General features: G+C 46.7%; 1 protein-coding gene across 8 annotated transcripts in view; it reads left to right on the forward strand.

Moving 5' to 3' along the window:
* enah (ENAH actin regulator) overlaps positions 1-27,449 on the forward strand; it is a 314,323-nt gene that overhangs the window by 263,917 nt on the left and 22,957 nt on the right. For 6 of the 8 annotated variants that reach the window (XM_069887965.1, XM_069887966.1, XM_069887970.1 and 3 more), the window contains one exon: positions 20,115-20,371. In XM_069887965.1, coding sequence (XP_069744066.1) covers positions 20,115-20,371 — 257 coding nt within the window. Of the gene's footprint in view, positions 1-20,114; positions 20,372-25,609; positions 26,487-27,449 lie in introns of those variants that run through there. The other 2 variants (XM_069887964.1, XM_069887968.1) reach the window with 1 other exon arrangement.

Below are 27,449 nucleotides of genomic sequence, written 5' to 3' on the forward strand. Positions count from 1 at the left end.
ACAAACCTTCCAGAACCTCTTGAGGATTTGACCAGTAGAATGGGCAATGGTGAACCAGTTGATGTGTATTTGGTGGAGCCACATGACCTAGAAGTCATGGTGCATCAGTCAGTGAAAGTTGGAATTCTGCTACAACAGATAGTGAAGAAAGCAAACAGCATGTTGGCTCTAGAATCACAGAGGTCTGACTGCAATTATATGGGACCTTGGTGAAGCCATACCTTGAGTATTGCTCACACGTTTGGTCTCTTAATCTGAGGATGAACTTTCTTGCCATGGAGATTCACCAGACTGATCCCTGGGATGGTGGGACTGGCGAAAGATAGTGGATAGACCAGGGATAGAATTGTTGGAATTTAGAAGAATGAGAGGGGATCTCCTTGAAACATATAAAATTCTGATAGGGCTGGACAAGTTAGATGCAGGAAGAATGTTCTGAATGTTAGGGATGTCCAGAACGAGGGAACTAAATGAAGGGGAAGCTATTCAGGACTGGGTTGTGAACATGTGGAACTCCCTGCCACAGAAAGTTGTTGAGGGCAGCTCATTAGATATATTCAAAAGGGAGGTGAATGTGGCCCTTGTAGCTAAGGGGATCAGGGTTCTGGTACTGAAGTTGAACGATCAGCCATGATCATATTGAGTGGGGGAGCAGGCTTGTAGGGCTGAATGGCCTACTCCTATTTTCTAACACTGAACCTCACCAGACTTTTTACAGTCTAGTATGATATTGGTCCCTGCCTGGAAAGTGAGAAATATATGTTGTGCAGGAAAGTGTGGCTAAAGGAGATAATTGACAAAATTAAGTGGCAGTAGTTTGGGTCTGTATGTCCCACTGCCACCTGGTCAAAGCAGCCCTTGGTCCGCAAACATTAATGTAGGTACTGTTAATATCTGTGGCAGAAGAGAATATTAGTAATGAAAATGTTCATACATACAATTACAATGTTTAATTTCCTAGGTAAAATTATACTGAATTGAAGATTGTTTACTACAGTTACAAGGCCACAGGCCACCTAATAGAGGAAAGAATTCTTGTCTTGCTTTTCAGTCAGATTCCATCACAGCAGTTCAATGTAACCTTCCTTCACTTGGCAGCTGTCTGAGCTGGCTTCTGTGGTTTTTCAGCCAATTCAGTGAAGGTCATTCTGAGTCAGGATTGAAGAGCAGGGTCCAGAATGATCGAATTGTGGAACACAGAAAGGGAGGGTGCATTTCAGCCCGCCTCATCCATGCTGACTCTCTACCTTAGGCCTGTATCCCTCTGTACCATCCCTATCCAAGTACCTTTTAAATATTGTCATTGTATCTGCGTCTGCCACCTCGTCCCATATTCCATCCATATGGAAAAGCCTGTACCTAGGATCTCCTCGTCTCCTTTAAATTTGTCCTCTAACCTTAAACATGTACCTTGTAGTCCTGGACCCCCCCTGCCCTGGAAAAAGCTTCTATTCATACCCCTGTTGAATTTATAAACCTCCATAAGGTCACTGCTCAGCCTCCTATGTTCCAGTGAGTATAAACCTAGCCTAGTGAATTTATTAATTGATCTGAATTACAAAAATCAAGGTCCTTGCACTCAACCCTGTGGTACTCAACTTGTACACACTTCCAGTCAGAAAAACACCTATCCATACCATCTTCCTGTCACCGTCAATTTTGGTTGCTGTTTGCCATCATGCCTCAGATTCCTCGTGCCTTAACCTTCTGGACCACCCTACCATGCTGGGAGCTTGTCAGAAGCCTCGCTTTGCTGAAGTCTATGTCAACCTAATCTACCCTGCTGCCTTCATTAATCTTCTCAGTTACCTCCTCAAAGAAAAGCTCACTCAGCTTAGAATGCAGTAACAGGCCCTTTTGGCTCACGAACCCATGCTGCCAATTACACTCAATTACATTTTAAGCAGTGGGAGGAAATTGGATCACCCAGAGGAAACCCACACAAACATGGAGAGAACATACAAACTCCTTATAGACATCGCAGAATTTGAACCCGGGTCCCAGTTGTTGGCACTGTAAGTGTTTTGCTAACCGCTAACGAGATCTCCCTGCACAAAACCTCCTGATCAGTCCCTTCCTTTCCAAGTGACCTCCTGTCTCTCTCAATCTTCCCCAATAACTTCCCACCACTGCTGCAAGGCTCACCAACCTGTAGGTTCAAGGTTGATCCCCACTACCCTTGTTGAATATGGGGACAACATTGACCATCCTCCATGCCTAATGAAGATGCAGAAATCTCCGTCTGAGCTCCAGAAATTTCATTAACATTCTTGGGATAAATCTGACCAAATCTGCTCCAGTATTTCCAGCTCTTCCTCCTACCTGGCTTGGCAATATCAGCATGTCCCTCCAAGTCCTTCAATTGGGTGAAAACTAATGAAAAGAATTATTTAGGATCTTGCTCATGTCCCCCGGGTCCACTCCTAGATTATCGATGTAGTCCTGAGAGGACTGCTTCCTTCCTTAGTTAGACAAGAAGCAACTGACTTGTTATAGACACGTGACTTTGGGAGAAATTTGATGTCCTTGCTAGACTGCCATGGATTCAGTGTCAAACCCAGAGCAATTTTGTTGCCTGTGTGAAAAACAAGCCACTGCTCTCATGAATAAAATATACTCATTGTACACCATACTCTGAGTATATTTTATTCATTTTGCTTTAGTCGAATAATTTGCCACTGTCTGCTTCAAGCGGTCACTTTGATTTGCCTAGGCTGCATCTGTAGATATTTTAATCCACTCAGCCCAAATGGGAGGGAGTTATGTAGTTGAGCCCTTTTGAGACGATCTCACGAGTTAGCTTTTGTGCAGCATTTAGAGTCGGCTTGCTAATGTATAGCAATCTTGCTGCAGGAAAAATAACTGTTCAAGGATAGATCTATAAATAGATTCACTTGCTGACTCATGGCAAATATAACTGGTGCCAAGTGTTCATTTGCCATTGATTAGAGGCTCTGCTTTTTAGAGGGGAGGGGCCCACTGGGGTGAGGGAGAGGAAGTGAGTGAAAAATGTGAGAAAGGGAGCAGGAAGAGGAGAGGGGGAGAATACATTTCTCTTCTCACTCACTGCCCCCATTCATTCATTGACCAGATCAACTTGTTTGTTGCTTGTCCCTGTGTCCCATCAGAGATCTCACTTGCACTGCAGCTTTGCAAGCTAATTTTTTTGCCCCCTTCCCAGTTCTGTCAAAAGGTTTCCACCCTGAAACATTAGCTCTGTTTCTATTCCCACAGATGCGACCTGACCAGCTGAGCACAGTTAGCACAGTATTGTTACAATGCCAGGGTCCTGGGTTAGAGTCAGGTGCTCTCCCCGTGTTTCCTCTGAGTGCTCCGGTTTTGTACCGGGGTTGTAGGGTTCATTGATGTATTTGGGGGCACGGACTTGTGAGCCAGAAGGGCTATTACTGAGCTGTACGTCTAAATTTAAATTTCCAGCATTTCCTGTTTTTGTTCCATGTTATTCCAGCATCCACAGATTTTCTTTTTATTTTCACACATTGCACGCTTCTGTTCTTGTGTAGTCAACGGATGACCAGGTGAAGCAAACCACTGCAGGGGTTGGAACTACTTAGACCAAGGAGCATTTATACCAGGGGAAACAGCACAGTGACCTTTCAGCAGACTGATGGAAGGTCAATGTCAGGAAATGCGACCACTTATTTCTCTCTCCACAGTCACTGATGAATCTGTCGTTTCCTGCTGAGCTGCAGTGACCTTTATTAAACCTCTTTTCTCTCCCATCTAACCATTCCTTCACCTTCCTCACTCCCTTTTTCCTGCTGCTCTTGATGTCTCTTCTCCCCAGTGACCTGATGAAGGATTTGGCTGGTAATCAGCTGCCTCGATCTGTGTACAGTGGTGTCAGTCTGAAAACATTCCATGAGGACATTGCCCTTGGTGCTAATTGATCTTCTTTTTCATTGCAATCCTATACCCTGTAATTGTGCTCTTTACACAGCAGAGTGGATGCTAGAGATAACCTGTCCCTCTGTTCACCGAAAAATCTTGCTCACTCGACCAGGTATTTTGTGATGAATAAATTTGAAGAACAACCTGGGCATTGGATTTCCTTCTTGACCTGCATTTGCTTTTCAGATGATGAGTTAGTTGCTTTAAATGTGTCTGAATGCCATAAACAAAATAGAAACCCAGCCATACTCTGTGTGCTACCCATCATTTGTGGTATGACGGAAGGTGCTTTTTCCCCTGCTTGTGTTTTGTAGTGTCCCCTTGTGGTGCAGCCCTTACTGGAGGGTTTCAGCAGTTGGGAGATCCGTGTGAGTGCACCGGTTTATGCTACCCTCTCATCTGTATGACTGCCTGCATTCCAGTCCTTATGCAGAGAGTTGACCTTGGCCACTGAGATCTGGTGAACTCTTTGGCTGGGCAGATGACACCAGAATCCTTACTGAATTTCTGCACATGTGTTTTCTGAGGCACTTCTCACTGAAATTGCAGGGGGCCTGCAGTTGAATGTAACTTTTATTTACACCATGGTAGAAGCCGATTCTGGCCATTTAAACCCATTCCGTCCCATTACACCCAAATTAAATACAACCCTGTACATTTTGGAGAGTGGGAGGAAATTGAGAAAACACAGGAAACCCTTACAGACAACGTTGGATTCAAAACTGGGACCTGGGCGCTGTAGTAGCATTGCACTAACCATTGCCACATCCTTAACCACGGGTGCCAGAGGATTGCAGGGCTGCTCATGTTGTTCCATTGTTTGAAAAGGCTCTAAAAATAATATGGGAAATTATAGCCCAGTGAGCCTGACATCAGTCGTGGATAAGTTGCTGGACGGTATTCTAAGAGATCAGATATATAATTATTTGGATAGCCAGGAACTGATTACGGGTAATCACATGGCTTTGTGTAGGTCGTGTTTAACCAATCTTAGAGAGTTTTTCGAGGAGGTTACCAGGAAAGTTGATGAAGGAAAGGCTGTCAATGTCATTTAATAAAGCCTTTGACAAGATCCCATATGGGGAGGTTAGTCAGGAAGATTCAGTTGCTTGGTGTTCATGGTGAGGTTGTAAATTGAATTTGACATTGGGTTTGTGGGTGAAGCCAGAGAGTGGTGAGTGGATGATTGCTTCTCAGTCTGGGGGCCTGTGACTCCTGCTGTGCCTCAGGGATCCCTGCTGGGTTGATTGTTGTTTCTCAATCTGGGTCAGATGTAATAGACTGGATCAACAAGTTTGGAGATGACATACAGATAGGAAGTGTCGTGGACAGCAAAAATGGCATTCAAAGCTTGCAGGGGGATCTGGACCAGCTGGAAAGATGGTCTGAAAAATGGCAGACGGAATTTAATGCAGACAAGTGTGAGGTGTTGCACTGTGGAAGATGTAACGTGCACGGTAAGTGGTCGGGCACTGAGGAGTGAGGTGGAACAGAGGGATCTGGGAATACAGATACAAAATTCTCTGAAAGTGGCATCACATGTAGATATGGTCGTAAAGAGAGGTTTTGTCAACATGGCCTTCATAAATCAAAGTATTGAGTATAGAGTTGGGATGTTATGATAAAGTTGTAGAAGACATTGGTGTATTGTATGCAGTTTGGGTCACCTAACTATAGGAAAGATATCAATAAGATTGAAAGAGTGCAGAGAAGATTTATTAAAATGTTGCTAGAATTTGAAGTTGAGTTGTAGGTTAGGATTTTATTCCCTGGAGCGTTGAAGAATGAGGGGAGATTTGTAGAGGTATTTAAAAGGATATGAGATATCGATAAATGAAATTCAAATAAACTTTTTCCGCTGAGGGTAGGTGAGATACAAACCAGAGGACCTGGATTAAGGGTGAAAGGGGAAAAGTTAGGGGAACTTCTTCACATTGTGTGTGGTGGGAGTGTGCAACGAGTTACCATCTGAAGTGGTGAATGTGGGCTCAATGTTGACATTTAAGAAAAATTTGGACAGGTCCATGATGGGAGGCATATATAGGACCATGGTTCAGGTGCAGGTGTGTAGGAATGATGGGAGGCATAGATAGGACCATGGTTCAGGTGCAGGTGTGTAGGAATGATGGGAGGCATAGATAGGACCATGGTTCAGGTGCAGGTGTGTAGGAATGATGGGAGGCATAGATAGGACCATGGTTCAGGTGCAGGTGTGTAGGAATGTGCAGAATAATAGTTTGGCACAGACATTTTTTAACGTTCATGTAACATACAGACCCTGTATTTACCCCCCACCACCCTTTACCGTTCCATAAGAACCTCCTGGCACATTTGTGGAGCAACAAAATGGGTTACAACTGAAAAGATACTGGAGCCTTACCTTCATTTTGACACCGTTAACGCTGCCCACCAGTGTTAGGGGCAGAGTCCTCCAATCAGAAAGGTCCTCCTCAATCTCCCAGAGCAAAGGAAGATAATTAAGTTTGTATGAATTGCTTTCTTTGTCCAATTTAATCTCCAGATATTTAATGCCTTCTTGCGGCCATTTAAATGGACTCCTCTGTTGATATTGTCTATAATCCCTGTTTGTCTAAGGCATAATTTCACTTTTGTCTAGGTTTACTTTATACTCTGAGATCTTCCCATAATCCTCCAGTGTGGTCCTGAACCTGGCCAATGACCAGGGTCTGTCAAATATACTAACACATCATCAGCAAAAAGGTTGATTTTGTGTTCCACCTGGCCCACCTTGAACCCCTTTATGTCTGGATCCTATCAAATGGCTTCTGACAGCAGCTCAATTGCCAGTATAAAAAGTGCTGGGGACAATGAATAGCCATGCCTACTGGACCTGCTCACTGAAAACACTGGAGTCATCTGCCTATTTAAAATAATTTTTGCTTGGGGTTTACATTAAAGTGTCCTCACCCAATTAATAAATGTTTGACAATCCAAATTTCTCTGGTACCTTGAACAAAAAGTCCCATTCCAATCTATTGAAAGCCTTCTCCACATCCAGAGCTAAGGCCACTCATATTAGGAAGTTATCCACAATAGAGGAGCAGTTTGTCTCACAGAACAATTCTAGCTGAGCTCTAACAAAATTATGAAATTCTGCTTTTCTCAACAGCAACGTATTCGGGTGCCATCTACACACCAAGTCCTGCTTATCTGACATTATAATCGATAAAGTCAAGGGAGAGTGGTCTGACAGTAGCCAAGTCGTGTACTAGGTTTCCACTATCCTACCCTCCAATTGTGCTGACACCAAAAATAAATCAATTCTAGTGTAGGAATAGTGTTGTCTCGAGTAAAAGGAGTACTCCCTTTTTCTTGGATTCAGCCTTCTCCAGACATCTATGAGATTCAGCCCTTTCATAAAGGCCAGGATAGACACAGCTGCTTTGGCCCTTGATACTATCTTTGCTGACTTGTCCATGACCTGATCCAGTCAAAAATTGAAATCCCCTCCAATCAAGACATTCTCACACCCTTCAGTTACTTTTAAGAATATATCTTGTATAAATTTTTCGTCATCAAAATTTGGGACATATATATTCATCAGTGTCCAGGATTCTGAGTATATTTGACAATGCATCATTACGAATCTCCTGGTCAGATTGGCGACCCCTTCTTCAACAGGTGGGTCTCCTGTAAAAATACTGTCTGCTTGCATTTTTTTAAGGGCTGCCAAGTCACTCTTTATCAAACTGTTCATCCCATTCACGTTAAAACACAAATTTAATTGTCTTATCCATTGCCCCAGAGCCCTTCTTCTATCATTACCCTCCTCTTCCTTCTTTTCCCTTGATACATATCTTCTGTCCTCTTATTTGTTGTAGATCTCTGGTGTAGACGACCGTGCTCCAAACCAAACCTAAACAAGCTAAAACCCACAATTCACAAAAAAAACCTCCAAATAACCCCCCCAACCCTAATACAACAAACATATTCCCCACTATATTCATACCACTTATAACATGTACAGACAGTCTTTCCATTAATTCCCCTTTATCCACTTATTTATATTTTGTCCCAGGATGTGGCAGGGTTTTTACATAGTCTATTGCCTTGCCAAGGTCCTTAAAAAACTTTTTTCCCCCCTCCTGCCCCTGTTGTCTTCAGAGATGCTGGGTAAAGGAGGATATACTCAATACCCTTTTGCCGAAGATTTCCTTTTACTAAATCAAATTGCTTCCTGCGCCTTAAAATCGCGGCACTAATGTCCGTGTAGAAAAAAAAGTTTTACTTTCTCATATACCCCCAGACCCTTCCTTTCCTTTGCTCCCGAAGCTGTCGGCTGTAAAGGAATCTAACCAGGACGGAGTAGAGTTGTTGGTTTGGACCCAACCAGGGGGCAAGAGACCAGTGGGCTCCCTCTAATTTTGCATTCACTTGACATCACTGTCATTCTTGATTTGTATCTGGACTGAAGTTGGTAGAACTTCCTGGGTGTCATTCTCTTGGAGTTTGTCAAATGTGTTCAGCAAAGTTTTCTAAATCAATATGTCGAGGTACCAACAAGAGAGGATGAAGTACTTGATCTCCTAGTAGGGAAACAGGCAGGTCAGTTGGCAGAAGTCTGTGTAGGTGAGCATTTTAGGTCCAGTGATCATAATCTCATTAGTTTCAAGTCCTCGAGTTGAGGTTCTAAATAGAAGACAGGCCACTTTTGTAGAAATGAGAAAGGATGTCAAAAAAATCAATTGGAATAAGCTGTGTTCTGACAAGGGTGTGTCCGACAAGTGGAAGACATTCAAGGGCAAGGTTTTGAGGGTGGAGCATTTATTTGCATGGTTCTACTAAGCTTAAAGGCAAAATTAACAGGCATGAACCTTGAACTTTTGGCATTTGGGCCTTCATAAATCAAAGTATTGAGTACAGGAGTTGGGATATGATGGTAAAGTTGTATAAGACATTGGTGAGGCTAAATTTGGAGTAATGTGTGCAGTTCTGATCACCAAACTACAGGAAGGATATCAATAAGATTGAAAGAAAGCAGAGAAGATTTACTAAGATTTTGCCGTGTCTTCAGAAGTTGACACAGGGAAAGTTTACAAAATTATGAGGGGTATAGACAGAGTAAATGTGAGTAGGCTCTTTCCACGAGATTAGGAGAGATAAATACGAGAGAACATGGCTTTAGGGTGAAAGGGGAAAGGTTTAGGGCGAACCTCTTCACTCAGAGAGAGTGGTGGGAGCTGCCATCTGATGTGATGGGTGCGGACTCGATCTTGAGTTTTAAAAATAAATTGGATAGGTAGATTGGATAGGAAAGGTCTAGAGGGTTATGGAATGGGAGCAGGTTATTGGGGCTAGCTGAACAATGGTCGGTACAGATTAGAAGGGCCAAATGTGCTGTAGAATTCTATATAAATGTGGCGTGGAGACGGAATCCTTTATATATTCAACCCAGCAATGCTGTAGCATTGATAAATGTCATCATGAATAAAGCTCGTCTCTACTTCCTCCAGAGTCTTCGGAGATTCAGTATGTCATCCAAAACCTTGGTAAACTTATAAAGATGTGTGTTGGAAAGAGTGTTGACCCACCACAACCTAGTATTGGGACCACCAATGCCTTTGAGTGAGAAAACCCCGCATAAGGTAGTGGACTCAGCCCAGTACAACACAGGCAAATCTCCCCCCACCGTCAGGAAAATCTTTCTGGACAGACGCTGCCATCAGAGAACAGCAGCAATCATCAGGGATCCACACCACCCAGCACACGCTCTGTTCTCGCTGCTGCCATCAGGAAAGATTTATTGGTGTTACAGGACTCATGCCAGCAGGTTCAGGGACAGCTGCTACACCTCGCCTATCAGACTCTTGGAAAAATAGGGGATAATGATAGTCATTTAGAGACTCGTTTCAGGAGCCAAACACTTTATACGCTTGTGATTATTGCTGTACATTTGCACAGTTTGTTTACAGTTCCTGACGTTTACAGTTACTGGGTTGCATTTGCTTAGCCCAGCTGCCGGAAAAAGAATCTATATGTGATGTCATGTATGTAGTCGAACAATAAATTGTAACTTTGAAGTCAAACTGAGTGCTTGCTGATTGGCAGCAGACTCCTTTGATTTGGTAGTTGGCCGTTGACAATGTCATTCGTTCTGTTAACTTGTCTTTGTTTTGCTGACTGGGGTAAACCTGGTCAATTTTCCATAAATCGTTCAGCTCCAGCCACAGCTGGTTCTAGACCATTGCCAGGACGTCCCAGCTTTCTTTTGGAAAACTTTATTTTTGATTTTACATTCTCGTGCATTTCAAACAACACAGGAGAACATTCGTCCCATTTTACAGAGTATATAATACTGAGTCTTTCTCCCCCCACCCCAAAAATGATAACAAAGACATACTAATTACAAAAGAAAATAAATCACAACAGAATAATCCAAAGATATTTTGTGACTCTTTGACCCGATCAACCATGTTCAAAATAAACTCTGGAAAAACTAAGTCAAGAAAACCCCTACATACCCTCCCCGCACAGCCTCTAACCCGCGAAGCCTTAGTGCTATCTCCCTGAACATCCTGGAGTGTGCTCATTGCACCCATCTATCTGCCTCGCATCCTCCCCAACCACCCCAGGGCTCTCAACAAGCTTCTATGTCATTTATAACAAAGTACAATAATCATGTTTGTTATATCTACAATATTTAAAACCGGATCATCCTTTATCATTGATTTTTCTCTCCAGTGGCCTCTTTTAGGGATCATCCTGGGCAGCAAATGAGGTGTTTATTGTGAGAGTACAGATCTATCACCAATGTACATAGTGTATATAGTTACTGTATCTAGACTGTGCTTACAGCGATTGGCTGAGAGCTAAGCCACACCTATTGTTTGGGCCTTAAAGGGTTGTGTCCCTAGCCAGGTCGGATCATTCCGGACTGGTCGGCCACCTGTGAAGAGCTCCGGTCTTTTGCTAATAAAAGCCTTGGTTTGGATCAACAAGTCTTTGGTTCTTTCGACGAGCTCTACAATTTTATTAGCAAAAAGAATTTTTTTTGAAAGGGATGGAGCGTTTAACTCGGCCAGAAAAACTTGATATCGACCCACAGTCAGCTACAGCCTTCAAAGCCTTTAAGTTCTGGCTGCTGAACTTTGAAAACTTCCTGAGATTCATTCAGGTAGAGGAGGATAACCAGCGTCTAACAGCATTGCTGTCTATGGTGTCCTTGAGAGTCTACGAGAACATCCAGGATGAGACCACTTACACCGCAGCCATAAAGGTACTGAAGGAACTGTATGATCAACCGGTGAACAGAGTTCATGCCCGGCTCATGCTTGCGTCGAGGAAGCAACAGCCCGGCGAGTCCAGCAGGGCATATTTACAAGTATTAAAGGCATTGGGCAAGGACTGTAACTGTGTGGACAAAACTGCTGCCGAGATCACTAGCGACCTCGTCCGGGATGCCTATGTGGCCGGGCTCCGGTCGAACGAAGTGAGGCTGCGTTTGCTCGAGCAAGGGGTAGAAAAACTAGAGGACGTGGCCCGGATTGCAATCACAATGGAGGATGCAGCCTTAAAGTCCACCGAGCTCTCTAGGGACTGGACCCCTCGTTCTGATGTGAGTAGAGTGCCCTTCTACCCTACCCCTGACGGCCTGTCGGCTGCTGCTACCCTGCCCCGTGCGAACCCGAAATGTTATTTCTGCGGGAGGGACAAGCACAGCAGATCCCAGTGCCCAGCAAGAAAAGCCAGGTGCCAGAAGTGCCTTAAAAAGGGCCACTTTGCTGCAGTCTGTAGGTCTAAAATGGCCGCCAGCAAACACAGTGCCTCGTGTGAAGCTCAACCGCCACTATCCCATTCAAACTCTTCTTCCCCAGAGCTCTCGTCCAATGAGAGCGAGGGCTCCCCTGCACGGCAACGCCTGACGTCACGGAGACGCCGAACCCGGAAGGGGCAACCCACCGTCGCAACCATGGTGATGGCCTGCCTCTCGCCCCCGTGCGGAACACTTGACACTACCGCCGCTGCTGCTGCCGCCACAGCCACCCCCGAGGCCGACGCTGCTGCCGCCGCCACGGACACCCCTGGGGCCGACGCTACCGCCGCTGCTGCCGCCGCCACAGACACCCCCGGGGCCGACGCTACCGCCGCCGCAGCCACCCCCGCGGCCAACCAGGTGCTCACCCTAGCGTCCATCGCTGACGACCGCCAGGGCCCGACCGCCGATCGCGAGCAACTACAAACCCCACTACTTACCATTCACCCGCCACAACAGCACTTCCGGGAGGTTCTCCAACCTGCTCCTCGAGCGTTGACTACGTCATCCCGTTGCGTGACGTCATCCCGTTGCGTGACGTCATCGCGCAAAACTCGCCTGTCAACTGCTTCAATAACATTAAACCAGCAATGCTCTCATCCCCTCACCAGAGCAATGGAACTGATTAAAGTGCATGGACACTACACCAATTGCTTATTTGACTCTGGGTCAACTGACAGTTTTATCCAGCCAGATCTGGCCCTCCGTTGGGGACTTGACATTATCCCCACTACCCAGAGGATCTCATTAGCGACGAGGTCGCACTCGACTGGGATAAAGGGGTATTGCATCGCCACGCTGGAAGTACAGGGCGTGACAGTCACCCACTTTAAATTATTCGTCCTTCCCCAATTGTGCGCCCCAGTGTTGCTGGGATTAGACTTCCAGTGTCAGTTCCAAACGGTGTCCCTACACTTTGGGGGACCCCACGCCCCCCTCTCGGTCTGCCATCGCCCCACTCCCGAAGCACCTGAGCAACCCGCCCCCGTGCCCCGGGGCCAATCCTGCGGCCTTTCCACACTCCGGATTGCCCCGCCAGCACTCTTCGCAAACCTCACCCCTGGCTGGAAGCCTGTGGCCACCAAAAGTCGGCAATATAGTTACGAAAACAGGCAATTCATTAGGAGTGAGGTGCGTAGATTGCTGGATGAGGGCATCATCGAACCCAGTTCAAGCCCCTGGAGAGCCCAGGTGGTGGTTGTCAAGAATGGGGAAAAACTACGGATGGTGGTCGACTATAGCCAGACCATTAACCGCTTCACACTCCTGGATGCGTACACCCTGCCACGCATCACGGATGTGGTGAACCAGATCGCCCAGTACCGCATTTTCTCCACTATTGACCTACGTTCGGCCTACCACCAGCTCCCGATCCGCTGCGAGGACCGACCATTCACGGCCTTTGAAGCGAATGGACGGCTATATCAATTTCTCAGGGTACCATTCGGGGTCACAAATGGTGTCGCGGTCTTCCAGCGGGAAATGGACAGGATGGTGGACCAGAACGGGCTAACCGCTACCTTCCCGTATCTGGACAATATCACCATCTGCGGCCACGACATGCAGGACCATGACGCCAACCTAGACAAATTTCTTCAAACTGCCCGTCAGCTAAACCTGACTTACAATTTGGACAAGTGTGTTTTCCAGACCACACGACTCGCTATTCTAGGTTGTGTGGTGGAAAACGGGATAGTCATGCCAGATCCTGACCGCATGCGTCCCTTAATGGACTTACCCCCCCCACATACCCAGAAAGCTCTCAAATGCTGCCTGGGCCTTTTCTCGTATTACGCCCAATGGGTTCCAAACTACGCCGACAAGGCACGTCCTCTTATCAAGACCACCTCTTTTCCCCTCTCGACCGAAGCCACAGCGGCTTTCGATCGAATCAAATCTGACATCGCTGCTGCGACGCTGCACGCGATCGATGAGTCTGTCCCGTTTCAAGTCGAGAGCGATGCATCCGACTTTGCCCTGGCAGCCACCTTGAACCAGGCCGGTCGGCCTGTAGCCTTCTTCTCCAGAACCCTCCAGGGTCCGGAGAGTAGACACTCCTCGATCGAGAAGGAGGCCCAGGCCATAGTTGAAGCGGTACGTCATTGGAGACATTACCTCGCTGGGAGGCGCTTTACACTGTTGACTGATCAACGCGCGGTCTCCTTCATGTTCAGCAACACCCAGCGTGGTAAGATAAAAAACGACAAAATCGCCAGATGGAGAATCGAACTCTCCACCTTTAACTATGACATCCTGTACCGGCCTGGTAAGCTCAACGAGCCGCCTGACGCGCTCTCCAGGGGGACGTGCGCCAGCATACAGATGGACAGACTACGGAAACTCCATGAGGCGCTCTGTCATCCAGGGGTCACTAGGTTTGCTCACTTTGTCAAGGCGCGCAACTTACCCTACACAGTTGAGGAGATCCGCTCCATGACCCGAGCCTGTTCGGTGTGCGCCGAATGCAAGCCCCACTTCTTCCGTCCGGATAACTCCCACGTCATCAAAGCCACCCGCCCCTTCGAGCGTCTTAGCGTAGACTTTAAGGGACCCCTACCGTCGACCAACCGTAATACCTACATCCTTACGGCCATCGACGAATACTCCCGCTTCCCATTCGCTGTGGCCTGCCCAGACACCACTGCCACCTCAGTGATACAGGCCCTTCACAGTATTTTCACCATCTTCGGGTACCCCAATTCCATCCACAGTGATAGGGGGTCCTCATTCATGAGTGCAGAGCTGCAACAGTACCTTCTGGAGTGTGGTATTGCTTCAAGCAGGACCACGAGCTATAACCCACGCGGTAATGGCCAGGTCGAGAGGGAGAATGCCACCATATGGAGAGCGGTTACACTGGCTCTCCGGTCTAAAGGTCTCCCCACCTCTCACTGGCAGGAGGTTCTCACTAGTGCCTTACACTCCATCCGCTCCCTCCTATGTACTGCAACAAATGCCACCCCCCACGAAAGGATGTTCCTTTTCCCGAGGAAATCCGAATCGGGAACCACTGTACCGGCATGGCTCACCGTCCCTGGCCCCGTCCTTTTGCGACGCCACATCCGGCACTCAAAGAACGACCCCTTGGTCGACCGAGTGACTCTACTCCACGCGAACCCACATTACGCATACGTGGAGTTCCCAGACGGGCGGGAGGACACTGTTTCGGTGCGGGACCTAGCTCAGGACGCGGTAGACCCAGCAAACCCCCCAACTCCTTATGCTCCAGGCCCTGTGCCGCAACAGAAGGACCAACAGCACCCCAATGACTCGGGCCACCCTGCCAACAAAACGACTGGGGAATTGAGCGACGGAGCAGTCGCACCCGATGAGCCCGCTGGCGACACCACTCCAGTGACCCCAATCCCGGCACCACGGCGGTCACGCCGGATGGTCAGACCCCCTGACCGCTACAGTCCTTGACCTACCCCTTCCTTTTCATTCTCTCCCTCGTTTTTGTTTTTTTTTTCCCAGGGTCAATTCTCCAAGAAGGGGTGAATGTGATAGTACAGATCTATCACCAATGTACATAGTGTATATAGTTACTGTATCTAGACTGTGCTTACAGCGATTGGCTGAGAGCTAAGCCACACCTATTGTTTGGGCCTTAAAGGGTTGTGTCCCTAGCCAGGTCGGATCATTCCGGACTGGTCGGCCACCTGTGAAGAGCTCCGGTCTTTTGCTAATAAAAGCCTTGGTTTGGATCAACAAGTCTTTGGTTCTTTCGACGAGCTCTACAATTATATACTTCATTGCCTCTTTGACCTCTATTAAAAAAAAACTTCCTTCTCCCCTCCACTGGACAGCATCACTTTCAGGGTAAAATTAATTCCCTTTTGTTTCAGAGGCTTCTTGACTGGGTTGAATTCTTTGCGCCTTTTTAGTAGCACTGTACTGATGTCCAAGTAAAAAAGGGACTTTACCCCCTTTAAACTCTGTCAGACCTCCTCTCTCCCTTGCACCCACAGCCACCACATAAAGAATCTGCTCCCTATCCCAATACCTCAGGAGCCAGATCAGGACAGAGCAAGGTCTCGGACCCGGACCCGGTTGTGGGAGGAGGGATCAGTGGGCCCTTTCTATTTGGATGTTTCCCCCCACCCCTCCACTCTTTCTTGCCCAAATACCCTAGGGATCTATTCCTTGAAAAACACCACTGGGTCCTTCTCCTCAACTCCCTCCTTTCCCCCTACGATCTTTACATTATTTATCCTACTAAAATTTGATGTTCCCAGCTTTAGTATTTGTTGCCATGGCGTGGTGCCACATTTGATGGTGAGAACCTCACAGACTGAGTTGGTCAACCACTTCTGGATGAGAATACTGGGAAGCATTTCCAGGCTTGTCCTTAACATTATTATGCTGAACCTTGAATGGAGCAAATCCTTCTCACTGGTGGCCTGATTTACCAGCTGCATCTGCAGGCAAAGTATCAAACGACAGCTCCTCTCAGACACCGTGGATCCATTGGTGCAGCATCCAGACTCATTGAGGAGAGGCAGAGGGTGTCGGAGATGTGAGTTTCAGGGAGGTCGATGTGTGACTGCAGGTACTGCAGGATTTTCCTACGCTGTTCCCCTCTCTAACAAGGATGTGGTTTTGGACGGAGTTTGGGAGCAGGGGTGGGTGGGGAGAAGAGTGGTCTCTCGGAGGAAATGGCAGGTAATAACCACTGGGACAGCGCCACTGGCTCTGATGGAAGGGAGGGAAGGGCCAAGTCTGGGTGAGCTATAGTGACTGGACTAAAGATTGCTGCGGCAACGAGCGAGATTCCAGGATGGTGTTGCCTTCCTGGTGCCAGGGTGAAGGATGTTTGAACATTGTGTGAGGGAGGCCATGGACTATATTAGAACCAATATCTGAGGCCAGAAAGGAGAATGTGCTACAGAGAAAATTCAGGGGATGGTCACATTATATCCAGTACAGTGAGAAGGGTTCTTCTGTGAGGAATCTGGAAGGTTAACTCCAACATTCATACAGCTGTATAAAAAGCACAATTTACAGATCATGGAGTTACATTGCACCAAGCAAGGGCATGAGAGCACTGTTATGGGGGGTTCATTCAGGAGCATGATGGCTGTGGGAGAGAAACTATCCCTAATCCTGTTGGTGTGTGCTTTCATACTCTTGAGCCTTCTCCCTCATGGGGTGTGATGGGTTTCAGTGTGTTGGCTGCCTTTCCAAGGCAGTGGGAGATGTAGATGGAGACCATGTAGGGGAGGGAAGTTTGTGTTGTGTTCTGTCCTGCCTTCAGTAGCTTCCGATCTTGAGCAGACCAGTTCCCATCCCACACTGTAATGCATCCAGCAAGTCTGCTTTCAATAATGCACCTGTAGAGGTTGTAGAGGGACATGCTGAATTTCCTGAGTCTTCTAAGAAAGTACAAGGTCAACATGCTTGTCCTAGGTCAGCTCATTGGAGATATTTATTCCAGAGAATTTGAAGCTATCTGCTCTTTTGGCTTTATTGCTGTTGATGGGGTCAGGGGTGTGGACCCTTCCCCATCTCCTGAAGTCGGTGATCATCTCCTTTATCTCGTTAACATTGAGACAGAGGTTGTTAACTTGGAACCATGCCACTAGATTTTCATTTTCCTTCCTGTGTTCTTTCTCATTGATATTTAATGTTCAGCCCATTACAGTGGTGGCGTCGATGAATTTTAAGATGGAGTTGGAATGGAATGTAGCTGTATGTACAGTCATGGGTGTGGAGGGAGTAAAGTAGAGGACTGAGTGCACATCCTTGTGGAGCACTGGAGCTGAGTGTAATTGAGGAGGAGATGTCACTACCTATCTTCACTGATTGCAGTCTATTAGACAGGAAGTCAAGGTTCCAGTTGCAGAAGGGAGTGCCGAGACCAAGATCCTGAAGATTGGGAATAAATTGTGAGGGGCCGTGGTATTGAAGGCAGAGTTGTCATCCATGAACAGTAGTCTAACATGAGTGTCCAGGTATTCCTGGGCTGAGTGGAGAGCTTGGGAGATGGTATCTGCTGTAGATCTGTTTGGATGGTCAGCAGATTAAAGTGTGTCAAGGCAGGTGGCTAGGCTGGAAAGAAAGATGGGAACACTGGGGTTGAACTCTTGGGATTACTCTGCACCATGTTCTTGTAAGGGAGGTTTGCTGGTGTTATTGAGCAGGGTTTAAATTAGTGCAGGACAGGGGAAGGGACCCATTGCAATTGTGTGATAGATGGGAAAGATGAGGCAAACGTATCAGTCAAAGCAAACAAGTTCAGTGGGCAGGACAGGTGGGCAAGGCAGGACTGATGAATGAACCTGCATTTACTTTAATGCAAGAAACTGGACAGGCGAGACAGATGTACTTGAGACATAGCTATTGTATTATACCTATTACACAAATCAGGGCAGGGGTAGCAGCTCAGTGTTTAGGGCTATAGATGCTCCAGGTGCAATAGAGAAGGAGGTAATGGAGGGTGTTGTGTTTTTAATATGGGAGAGCGTCACGCCAGTACTTGAGAAGATATTTTTGGGGACGTCCCATGAAGTTGTATGGGTAGAACTTAGAAATAAGAAGGGGTTGATCACTTTTGGGGTATATTGTAGGCCCACATTAGTCAGCAGGAGTCAGAGGAACAAATATTTAGGGAGATCATGGGAAACCGTAGGAATGATATGGTTGTAATAGTCGGTGATTGCAATGTCCCTCATTAACTGGGACTGCCACAGTGCTGGGGGTAGGATGAGGCCCTATTAAGTGTACAGAAGAAAGTCTTCTTAAACAATGTGTAGACGGCCTGACTAGAGAGGGGCAACACTAGATATCCTGTTGGGAAATGAGGAGGCAGGTGGATGAAGTGTCAGTGGGGAGCACTTTGGGACTAGTAACCAGAATTCTATTAGTTTTAAAATGGTTATGGAACTTGGAGGATTGTGTTCAGTTCTGGTCGCTGCCTTCCAGGAAGGATGTGAAAGCTATGGAGAGGGTGCAGAGGAGATTTAGCAGGAGTATGGCCTGGATTGGAGAGCATGTCTCATGAGGACAGAACTGGGGTTTTTCTCTTTGGAGCGTAGAAGGATGAAATTGACATGCTAGAGGTCCACAAGATTATGAGAGGTGGACAGCCAGCACCTGTTTCCCAGGGGCAAGAGTAACAAGCACCAGAGGGCATTTGTACAAGGTAAGTTAGTTTTTACATAGGGAATAGTGGGTGCCTGGAATGCATTGCCAGGAGTGGTGAAGGAGACTTAAACAGGCACATGGATGCAAGAAAAATAGAGGATTATGGATGTGAGGAGGGGAAGATTTTGTTTGTTGAGTAGGTTTATATAGGTTGGCACAACATCCTGGGCTGAAGGGCTTATACTGTGTTCTATGTCCTAAATTGGGGCCAGACTAATTTTGAGAGCATTTGGCAGCAATTTGCAAGGATTGAGTGAGAGAAGCTATGTACAGGTTAAAGGAATGTTTGGTGAGTGTAAGGCTTATTAAAGAGAGAGATGGAGAGTTCAGGGTCCTCAGCTTCATGGCTGGCAAGAGTAAGGAATCCTGGATGACCAGAATTAGGCAGGAGGTACATGTCAGGTTACAAGAAATCCTGAGTACAAGAGGTGTTGGTGTATACCGAAGACGAACGTTAAGAGGCAAAAAAGAGGACATGATATCGCTTTGCAGGTAAGATTGAAGAGACCCCTGAGAGGTTCGACAAGTATTCAGAGCAAAAGGGGAACTAGAAAGAATATTTCCCTTCATAGCTAATGTGAACTTTTAAATCCTTGGAGTCCTTCCTCTGAGCCCCGAAGTTGCTAAGCTATTCAGCTGAGAGCCAAAGACTCTTGGGTAACGATGCAATCACAAAGTATGGGAAGTGGAATTGAGAGAGAACTGTACAATCTGGAGAGTCTTTTAAGGGTTAATCACTTGAAATGATGGTGATCAGAGATGTTGACCAGGTTGGTTTACTCCCACTGAGGCAGAGGGCTTCATGGCTGCCCATCTTAGAACTGAAGGATGTTATCAGTGAGATGTTGGGATTTGACCCTCACGAGGTCTTGCTTCAACTTTGGAAAGTCACACACAGACGTATGCTACTGGTTGGGAAAATGTGATCGGGGTGTTGATGGATATTGGCTGCTGGGTATTATTGTGTATGGGTGATTGGGCAGTTCCTTGACCAGTCCGGGACATCCCTTCACCTTTGCCTGTTCCCCAGCGTAAGGGGAGGACACTCGTGGCATGACTACTCTGGGTGCCTTTGGTTAAGAGCATAGAACGGAATCAGACCAGAAGTCTTGAGAACAAATTGTATGTTGTTTTGCATAAATAATACATTGTTTTTATTTTTGCTTAAAGAACAAAGTAACCAGTAAAAGTAAAGCAGCTAGTGTTAAAAGATGTGTAACTATGTGGCGTAGCATGTCAGACCATCTTTACAAAACATCCCGAGCATTCCTGTCTTGTGTTCCAGACAACTGCAAGAGCAGCAACGGCAGAAGGAGCTGGAGAGAGAGCGGGTGGAACGGGAGCGGTTGGAGAGAGAACGGCTAGAACAGGAGCAGATGGAACGCGAGAAGCAAGAGAGAGAGAAACACGAACGCTTGGAGCAAGAACGGCAGGAGCGGGAAAGGCAAGAACAAGAGGAGCTGGAGCGACAGAGGGAGCGACAAGAGCAGCTGGAGAGAGAGCAGCTGGAGTGGGAGATGGAGCGGCGGATGTCCTCAGCTGGTGAGTCGGGGTAGAGGTCAAGTCCAGCTCTGTGGATCACGTTAGTGATCCGGTTTTAAACTACAGTATTACTTCGTTGTGTTCCTGAGTATGTTTTATTTACTGGCTTTTTCAGATCATAATTCAGACTTTTCAAAATAAGGGCATGTAATTGTGGTATCACCAGCTGCCCTGTGGTCCACATTTGGGACTGGCAGCTTACGCGGGTTCTGCATTAGATTTGACCCTCACTGTGATTGACAAAGCAGCCACAACTTGTCACAATGGTCTCTGATGTTTGGTGACACACGAGAGACTGCAGAAGCTGGAATCTGGAGCAACAAACAAACTGCTGGAGGACTCAGCAGCTTCAGTGGAAGATGAAGAGTGGTTCACATTACGGCTGGAACCCTTCCGCAGGGCCTGCTTCCACTGATGCTGCTTGACCCACTGGGTTCCTCTGGCAGGTTGTGTGTGGTACCCTCTGTTCCATGTACAGAGCCCTCAACAGGGGGTTTGTGGAATGCTGATCACCAATGAGGCTCTCGAAGCAATCAGACCGGTGCAACCACTGAGGTGTGGAGTGTCCAGACCAGACCATGTACATACCCTCACATTATAATATCAGTCACAGTAAAGCAGGAAAGGAGGTGATCGTGTGAGAGCTTTAGAGCTCGACTGTTTTCTGAACCTCCAACAAATCGGATTCTGAAGGAGTGGGATTCTGCATGTGGAAACTTGACTCCTTCAGGATGAGGGAGGACATTTGCCGGTAACTGACTTCTGCTCCTTAAAATTCAGGGGTTCTTAAATGTGGTAACACCAACTTCATATCGTGTGTAGAGGGCAGCGTCTAACCTATCCGTTTTACAGCAGGCCGTTCATCCCCATCTGCCTGTGTTTGCTGCATTTACCTTCTTCTATCCTGTATTCCTGTATTGTACCCACTTCTCTCACTTCCTCTGCAAGCTGATTCCGTATACCCATCAGCCTGTGTGGTAAATGTTGCCCGCCAATCTCCCTTTTAAATCTTTTCCCTCAAACTAATCCATGCCCTCTTGTTTTAGATTCCCCATGACTTATCTATGCCCTGATGATTTTATTAAACCCCAGCCTCCTATGGTCCAGGGAGGAAAGTCCCAGCCTTTTCTTATGGTCCCAGTAACATTTTTTCTTTTTTCTGATTCATCCCACCATGGTGTACACTCACTGATGAAGCCGGTAACTGCCACAACTTCCAGATTTCTGTATTTAGCCCGTATTGTCTCCCTTTGATTCCCTCGGCTGTAGCAAATTCTTGGTGCAAAACCCAGCTTCTTTGTGTGTTTTTGAAGCAAAAGTAGATTAATCTGGGCCTGTCGTGTTCCAGTAGGTGCAGTTTGGCCCTTTTGCCAGAAGGGGTTGATTCTCATTTTCACAAAGGCAATTGAGATAATAAAATTAGGTTGAAACTTACAGGACAAACTTTGATTGCAGTGCAGTCGAGGGGAAGGTTTGAAAAAATTGTGTTGGGTTTGTTATTTGATTGAAGACAACTTTACCTTTTTCTGACTCTTTAATGCTGCCCCGACATTGTCAGCATGCTGAACAAAACACAGCCGTGTTATCCCACATACCTTGCTGATGGTTCATTCCTAATTCCTGTAGGTAAACCTGCTGCTTCGAGCTTGTAGAAAGGAAAAGTTGAGTAGGGTTTCATTAGAAATAGCAGGCTCCTAAAAATATTAATTACTAGTTTTTGCCATGTCATCCAGATATAGAAAGATCAGTTTAGAAAATGTTAGGAAATGTATTCATCTCGGAATTTGATGCAGTAAAAAGTGAAGTTGCGATTGGAATCCATAGTGTGAAGAGTTAGGGCTGAGCAGCTGTGAGTTGGCCCTTGGAGGGGATACTGTGCCTGTGTTAAAATCGATACTTCATTTTGAACGATGCTGATTCATTCTATTGATGAATGGATGCCGATTGCCTCTGTGTATTTTTTCTGCAGCTTGCCTCACAGGACTGGCCACGGAGGGATGGTGGGAGGAATTCATTGCTTGATAAATGAGGAATATAAAATACTGCAAAGAATCAAGGGTCATACAAAATTCTGATCAATCAACACTTAAAAAGACTGAAACTTTCCTTAGTCTATGAGGGTGTTTCTGATCACGTGTTCATCTGCTGCTTGCTGAGTTTAGTGAGGACCTCTGATCTCAGCACCACTTTCCAGTGATTGTGTCTTGGGGCCGAGGCTAACAATCGAAGGACTAATGAACCTTGTCACGACACAGTGGGTTAGTTTTACCCATTGGGTCCAGGTCAGCATCCAGAAAAGCAATAGTGAATGCAAGGGCATCCGCTTAGAACAGAGATGCGCAGGAATTTATTCAGCCAGAGGGTGGTGAATCTGTGGTATTGTTGCCACAGGTGGTTGTGGAGGGCAGGTCATTGGGTGTACTTAAGGTAGAGATTGGTGGATTCTTGGTTAGCCAGGGCATCAAATATTATGGGGAGAAAACCGGGCAGTGGGGCTGAGTGGGAAAATGGATCAGCTCATGATTAAATGGTGGGGCAGACTCGATGGGCTGAATGGCCTATTCTGATCCTATGTCTTATGGTCAAATCAAAAGCTGCAGATGCTAGAAAACTGAAATAAAAACAGACACTCAGCAGGTCAGGCGGCATCTGTAGAAGGTGAAAGATAATGTTTCAAGTCAAAGACCTGTCATCAGGACGGGGGGGGGGGGGGGGGAATAAAAGGTTAAAACAGCATCAATGGAGGTCCTCTAGGGTGAGACCAGGGTTGCCATTGGCAATAAACTGCAGATGAAATGATCTGGTTAATAGGTTAGAGTGCACAGAACAATAGAGAGAGTGGGATGGGGATGCCCCCCCCCCCCCCCTCCCGGAGAGAGAAAAGACAAAGGAACACAAAACTGTGAAATGCAGGACTGCAGGAAAAGTCCAGCCAGTCAGGCCAGGTTACCAGAGTCTGGGGGGGTGGGGGGGAGTCAAGATTTAGAATCAGATGTCAGAAAACAAGTACAGTAGAATCCCCATTATCCCACACCTATGGGGATCGTGGATGTCAGATATGTGAGTTTTCCGGTTAACTGAGACTCACTCTTCCAGTGGCTAACTAATACACCAGCATTAAGAATGCACCATTTATAAGACAAGTAACAATGCAAAATATAAAATAATTAGAAAAGAATCATTAAGTTCACTTTAATCAGGTAATTCTTGTAACTTACAAAATTAAAGTACAACCCTGGTCGCTGGTGCCAAAACCACTGTGCTAAATGAGCTACTGTCATAATTAACCTTCCCCAAGATTTACAGATAAAGCCTTACAAATATACCTAATACTGATATAGATAAGGACTAACTGGGCAGGGATAGGAAACACTTTGGGAGAGTCCCCCAGTGGTGAGTGGCATCGCCCAGTTCCTTATCCTGGGCGCCACCATTTTACTCAAACACAATTTTATTGAAACTTTATTCAAACAGCTGCTGTGGCTGGGGCACAACCAGGGTGTTTCGCCGTCTGAAAGTCTCAACCCCCCCCCCACCCCCCACCCCCCCCCCCCCCCCATATCCTTGTCCCCATCCCACTGGCTCCGACACAAGTGTCCCGGTCAAGCCCATAGTGCGCTCTACCACCTTCCACACATAGACAACCCAACTTAGCTCCACTCCAGAGACCCAGTCAGGCCCTTGGTGCACCTTCCTCGTGCTAATGACCCTGCTTATCTCCGCATGTCACGGTCAGGCCCTCGGCGAAACCTTCCTCTCACTGACAACATGACCCACCTCCCCTCCCATATCCCAGTCAGGCCCTCAACGTTACCTTCCTCTTGCTGATAACCTGACTCACCTCCCTTCCAGTGACCCGGAGTCATGCCTTAATCTGTTAATAATTTGGAGCTAAAATAAACATGACTAGTCTTAATGAAAACAGAATGGTGGAGAAACTCAGCAGGTCAGTGTCCTTTATATACCAAAGATAAACATACATAGCTGATGTTTCAGGCTTGAGCCCTTCATCAAACATAGATAGGAGCAGGAGTAGGTCATTCGACCCTTCGAGCCTGCTCCGCCATTCAACGAGATCATGGCTGATCTTAAAGTTCAGTACCCCGTCCCTGCCTTCTCTCCGTAACCTTTAATACCCTTATACTGAAGAAATAGATCTAATTCCCTCTTAAATATATTCAATGAACCTGCCTCTACTGCTCTCTGTGGCAACGAATTCCACAGATTCACCACCCTCTGGGTCAAGAAATTCCTCCTCATCTCGGTCCTAAATGGTTTGCCTATTATCCTCGAACCATGGCCCCGGGTTCTGGACTCCCCCACCATTGGAAACATCCCAACTGCATCAATTCTGTCCATTCCTGCCAGAATTTTATAGGTCTCTATGAGATCCCCTCTCAATCTTCTAAACTCCAGCGAGTACAATCCCAATTTGCGCAATCTTTCCTCATAAGTCATTCCTGCCATTCCAGATATCAGCCTGGTGAATTGCCTCTGCACTCCTTCCATTGCAAGAACATCCAATCCCCTCATCCAGATCATTAATGTAAATTGTGAACAGCTGGGGTCCCAGTACAGATTCCTGTGGCACCCCACTGGTCACTGCCTGCCACTCACTCTCACTCAAGGTATGAGCCAAATACAGGCAGGTGGCCGATTCGGTTCAATTCGTGCACCGTTTGACCTGCTGAGTGTCCCCAGCATTGTTTATATGAGGGTCAACACAGAGTAGAGTCACGGTCTCACAATGCCAAGTCTGACCTGCTGCTGTCTGTGTGGAGTTTGCATGTTCTCTGTGAGTGCACAGGTTTCTTCTGGATGCCCCACTTTTCACCATCATCCCAGAGGCACGCAGGTTGGAAGGTTAATTGGCCACTGTTAATTTTTCCCCAGTGAGTGGGTGAATCTGGGGTTTGAGAGGAATGGGGGAGATTAATGCTCAGTACAGACTAGGTGGGCAGAAGGGCCTATTTGCCTGCTCCACCTCTCTATGACATCTGGACCCCTTCTATCCAAGCTAAATTGGGATGCAGCAGCTTTTGTGAAGCTGTGCTAAGAACCAGTGAAATGGCCCCCTTTTCTGGGAGAAACTTGGGAATGTTGTCTGCGATGATCTAATCTTTCTCTGTTAAGCTCCTTTATTGACATATTGCAGAGAGTGATATTCTCTTGCTTGACCAAGACTTTCGTGTGAGGCAAGCTGCAGCTTTTGAAACGTGGTTTCCTTCACTGCCGACTACTGACTCTGTTGCAATGTTAGCTATATTTTTTTTCTCTCTCTCTTTCCTCTTGTCTCCTTTCTGTGCTGCTTCCATTTCATTTCCAGCCTCATCTTTCGAGTACAACACTCCACCTCCTGACTACAGCAGCTGTCAGCCCCCATCGATCCCTCCCCCTCCTTACACAAAAGCAGTGTCTGGTGGTCCTGTCTCATCGTGCACGCCCCCCTCCTCGGACTCCCTCTCGGAGTATGTGTCCCTTGCCTCCTCAAATTCCACCCCACCCACCCCGCCTCTGCGCCACTCAGCATCTCGCTTTGCCACCTCCCTCGGTTCTGCCTTTCATCCTGTCTTGCCCCATTACGCGACTGTGCCGCGCCCCATTCACAGAACACCTGGACCACCATCTCCTGTCAGTGCTCCTCCATCCCTTCCCTCCGTCCCCAAGCCGGTGGTCTGGCCTGCCACCAACTTTTCTCCTCTCCCACCTTCCCCACCTGTGGTTATCAGTAGTCCACCTGCCAAGGCTACAGGTCCTAGGCCTGTTCTTCCTGTTCCAACTCCCATACAAATCCAGAAACCGCCGTCACCTTCTGTCATTAATGGCCCCCCAGATGCTCCAAATGCTGCTCCAGCTGTACCCCCACCTCCTCCTCCTCCCCGCCCCCCATCTCATCTGCCCCTCTCACAAACATCTCACTCCACTCCTCCCTCATCTGCCACCATTGTTCCAGTGTCTCAACCTCCTGTACCCCCTTCTCCTTGTGCCATCACCCCAACTTCCCCCAAGCTGCCTGCCTCTGCTGAGAACTCTTTCTCTGGGCTGGGAGACTCCTCGGCTCCTGAGCCAAACACCCAGGCACCCCCTCAGCCGGCTGAACCTACAGTGCTACAGGGTAAGGCTTTCTCTCTGCTACCATCTATCAGTGCTTCAGCATAACCCAGGTATTGGTTACATGAATGTCCACTGTTAGACAATAGTGTGCCATTTAGAGGCTATGATATAATATGCAGTTCATAAAGCTGAATAAATGCGTCAGTTGAGGTTAAATCAGTATTAAATGACGCATTCTCGGTTAAGGTTGCAGATTTTATTTCCATCTGCGGTCTTCATTGGGGAAGCAAATGAATCGTGTTTTTAGACTGAGCAGAGTAATGTGAAGAAAATATACCACCAGACCCACCTTTCATGAATCTACTTTCATTCAGAATGTCCAAAAGATTGGTAAACATAAAATTGGGGGTAAATTTCATAATAGCGTGTTTAAAAGTAATTTTTTAAATCCTTCGTTTTTACTGCCTTTGTAAATGTTTTGGAGCTGTTGTCCCAGAAGCGACCTATTAAACAAGTTGATCCCACAGTTCTCAATTTATCTTCATCTGTTCTCCTCCTGCCCCTTCCACATGGTTCTGTCAGGACATGTAATCATGTCCACTGGAGGAAGCCGAAGTCATCGGATGATTTGAGTTTGTCCAGCAGTTGACATCTTCATTCACTCATCAGTTTTAGAAATTAATTTTACGCCACAAGCACACAATGGCTTTTTGCCCACTTTCAGACGAACTCTTTGGAAAATGAACCTTTTATTTAGAGTCTTGATGTTGTTGAAACCGAGTTTGAATTGGGTGCATTTTACTACAGAGGTGTGAATACTACTCACTCACCTGTACTGAGGAATACTTTCCCCACTTTTCTAACATCCAATATGAATAAAAGCAGGAGCATCAATTCTAAACTTTAGTATCGAGCGTTTTGAAACCACAACTGTTCATATTAAATCTCCCCTTCAGAACTTTTTCTGCAATAGTCTTCATATGAATTCATTTCAGAATAAATTTCCACAGTAAGCATTGTTCAC

The sequence above is a fragment of the Narcine bancroftii genome, chromosome 6 (assembly GCF_036971445.1).
Source record: "Narcine bancroftii isolate sNarBan1 chromosome 6, sNarBan1.hap1, whole genome shotgun sequence".
Taxonomy (NCBI): domain Eukaryota; kingdom Metazoa; phylum Chordata; class Chondrichthyes; order Torpediniformes; family Narcinidae; genus Narcine; species Narcine bancroftii.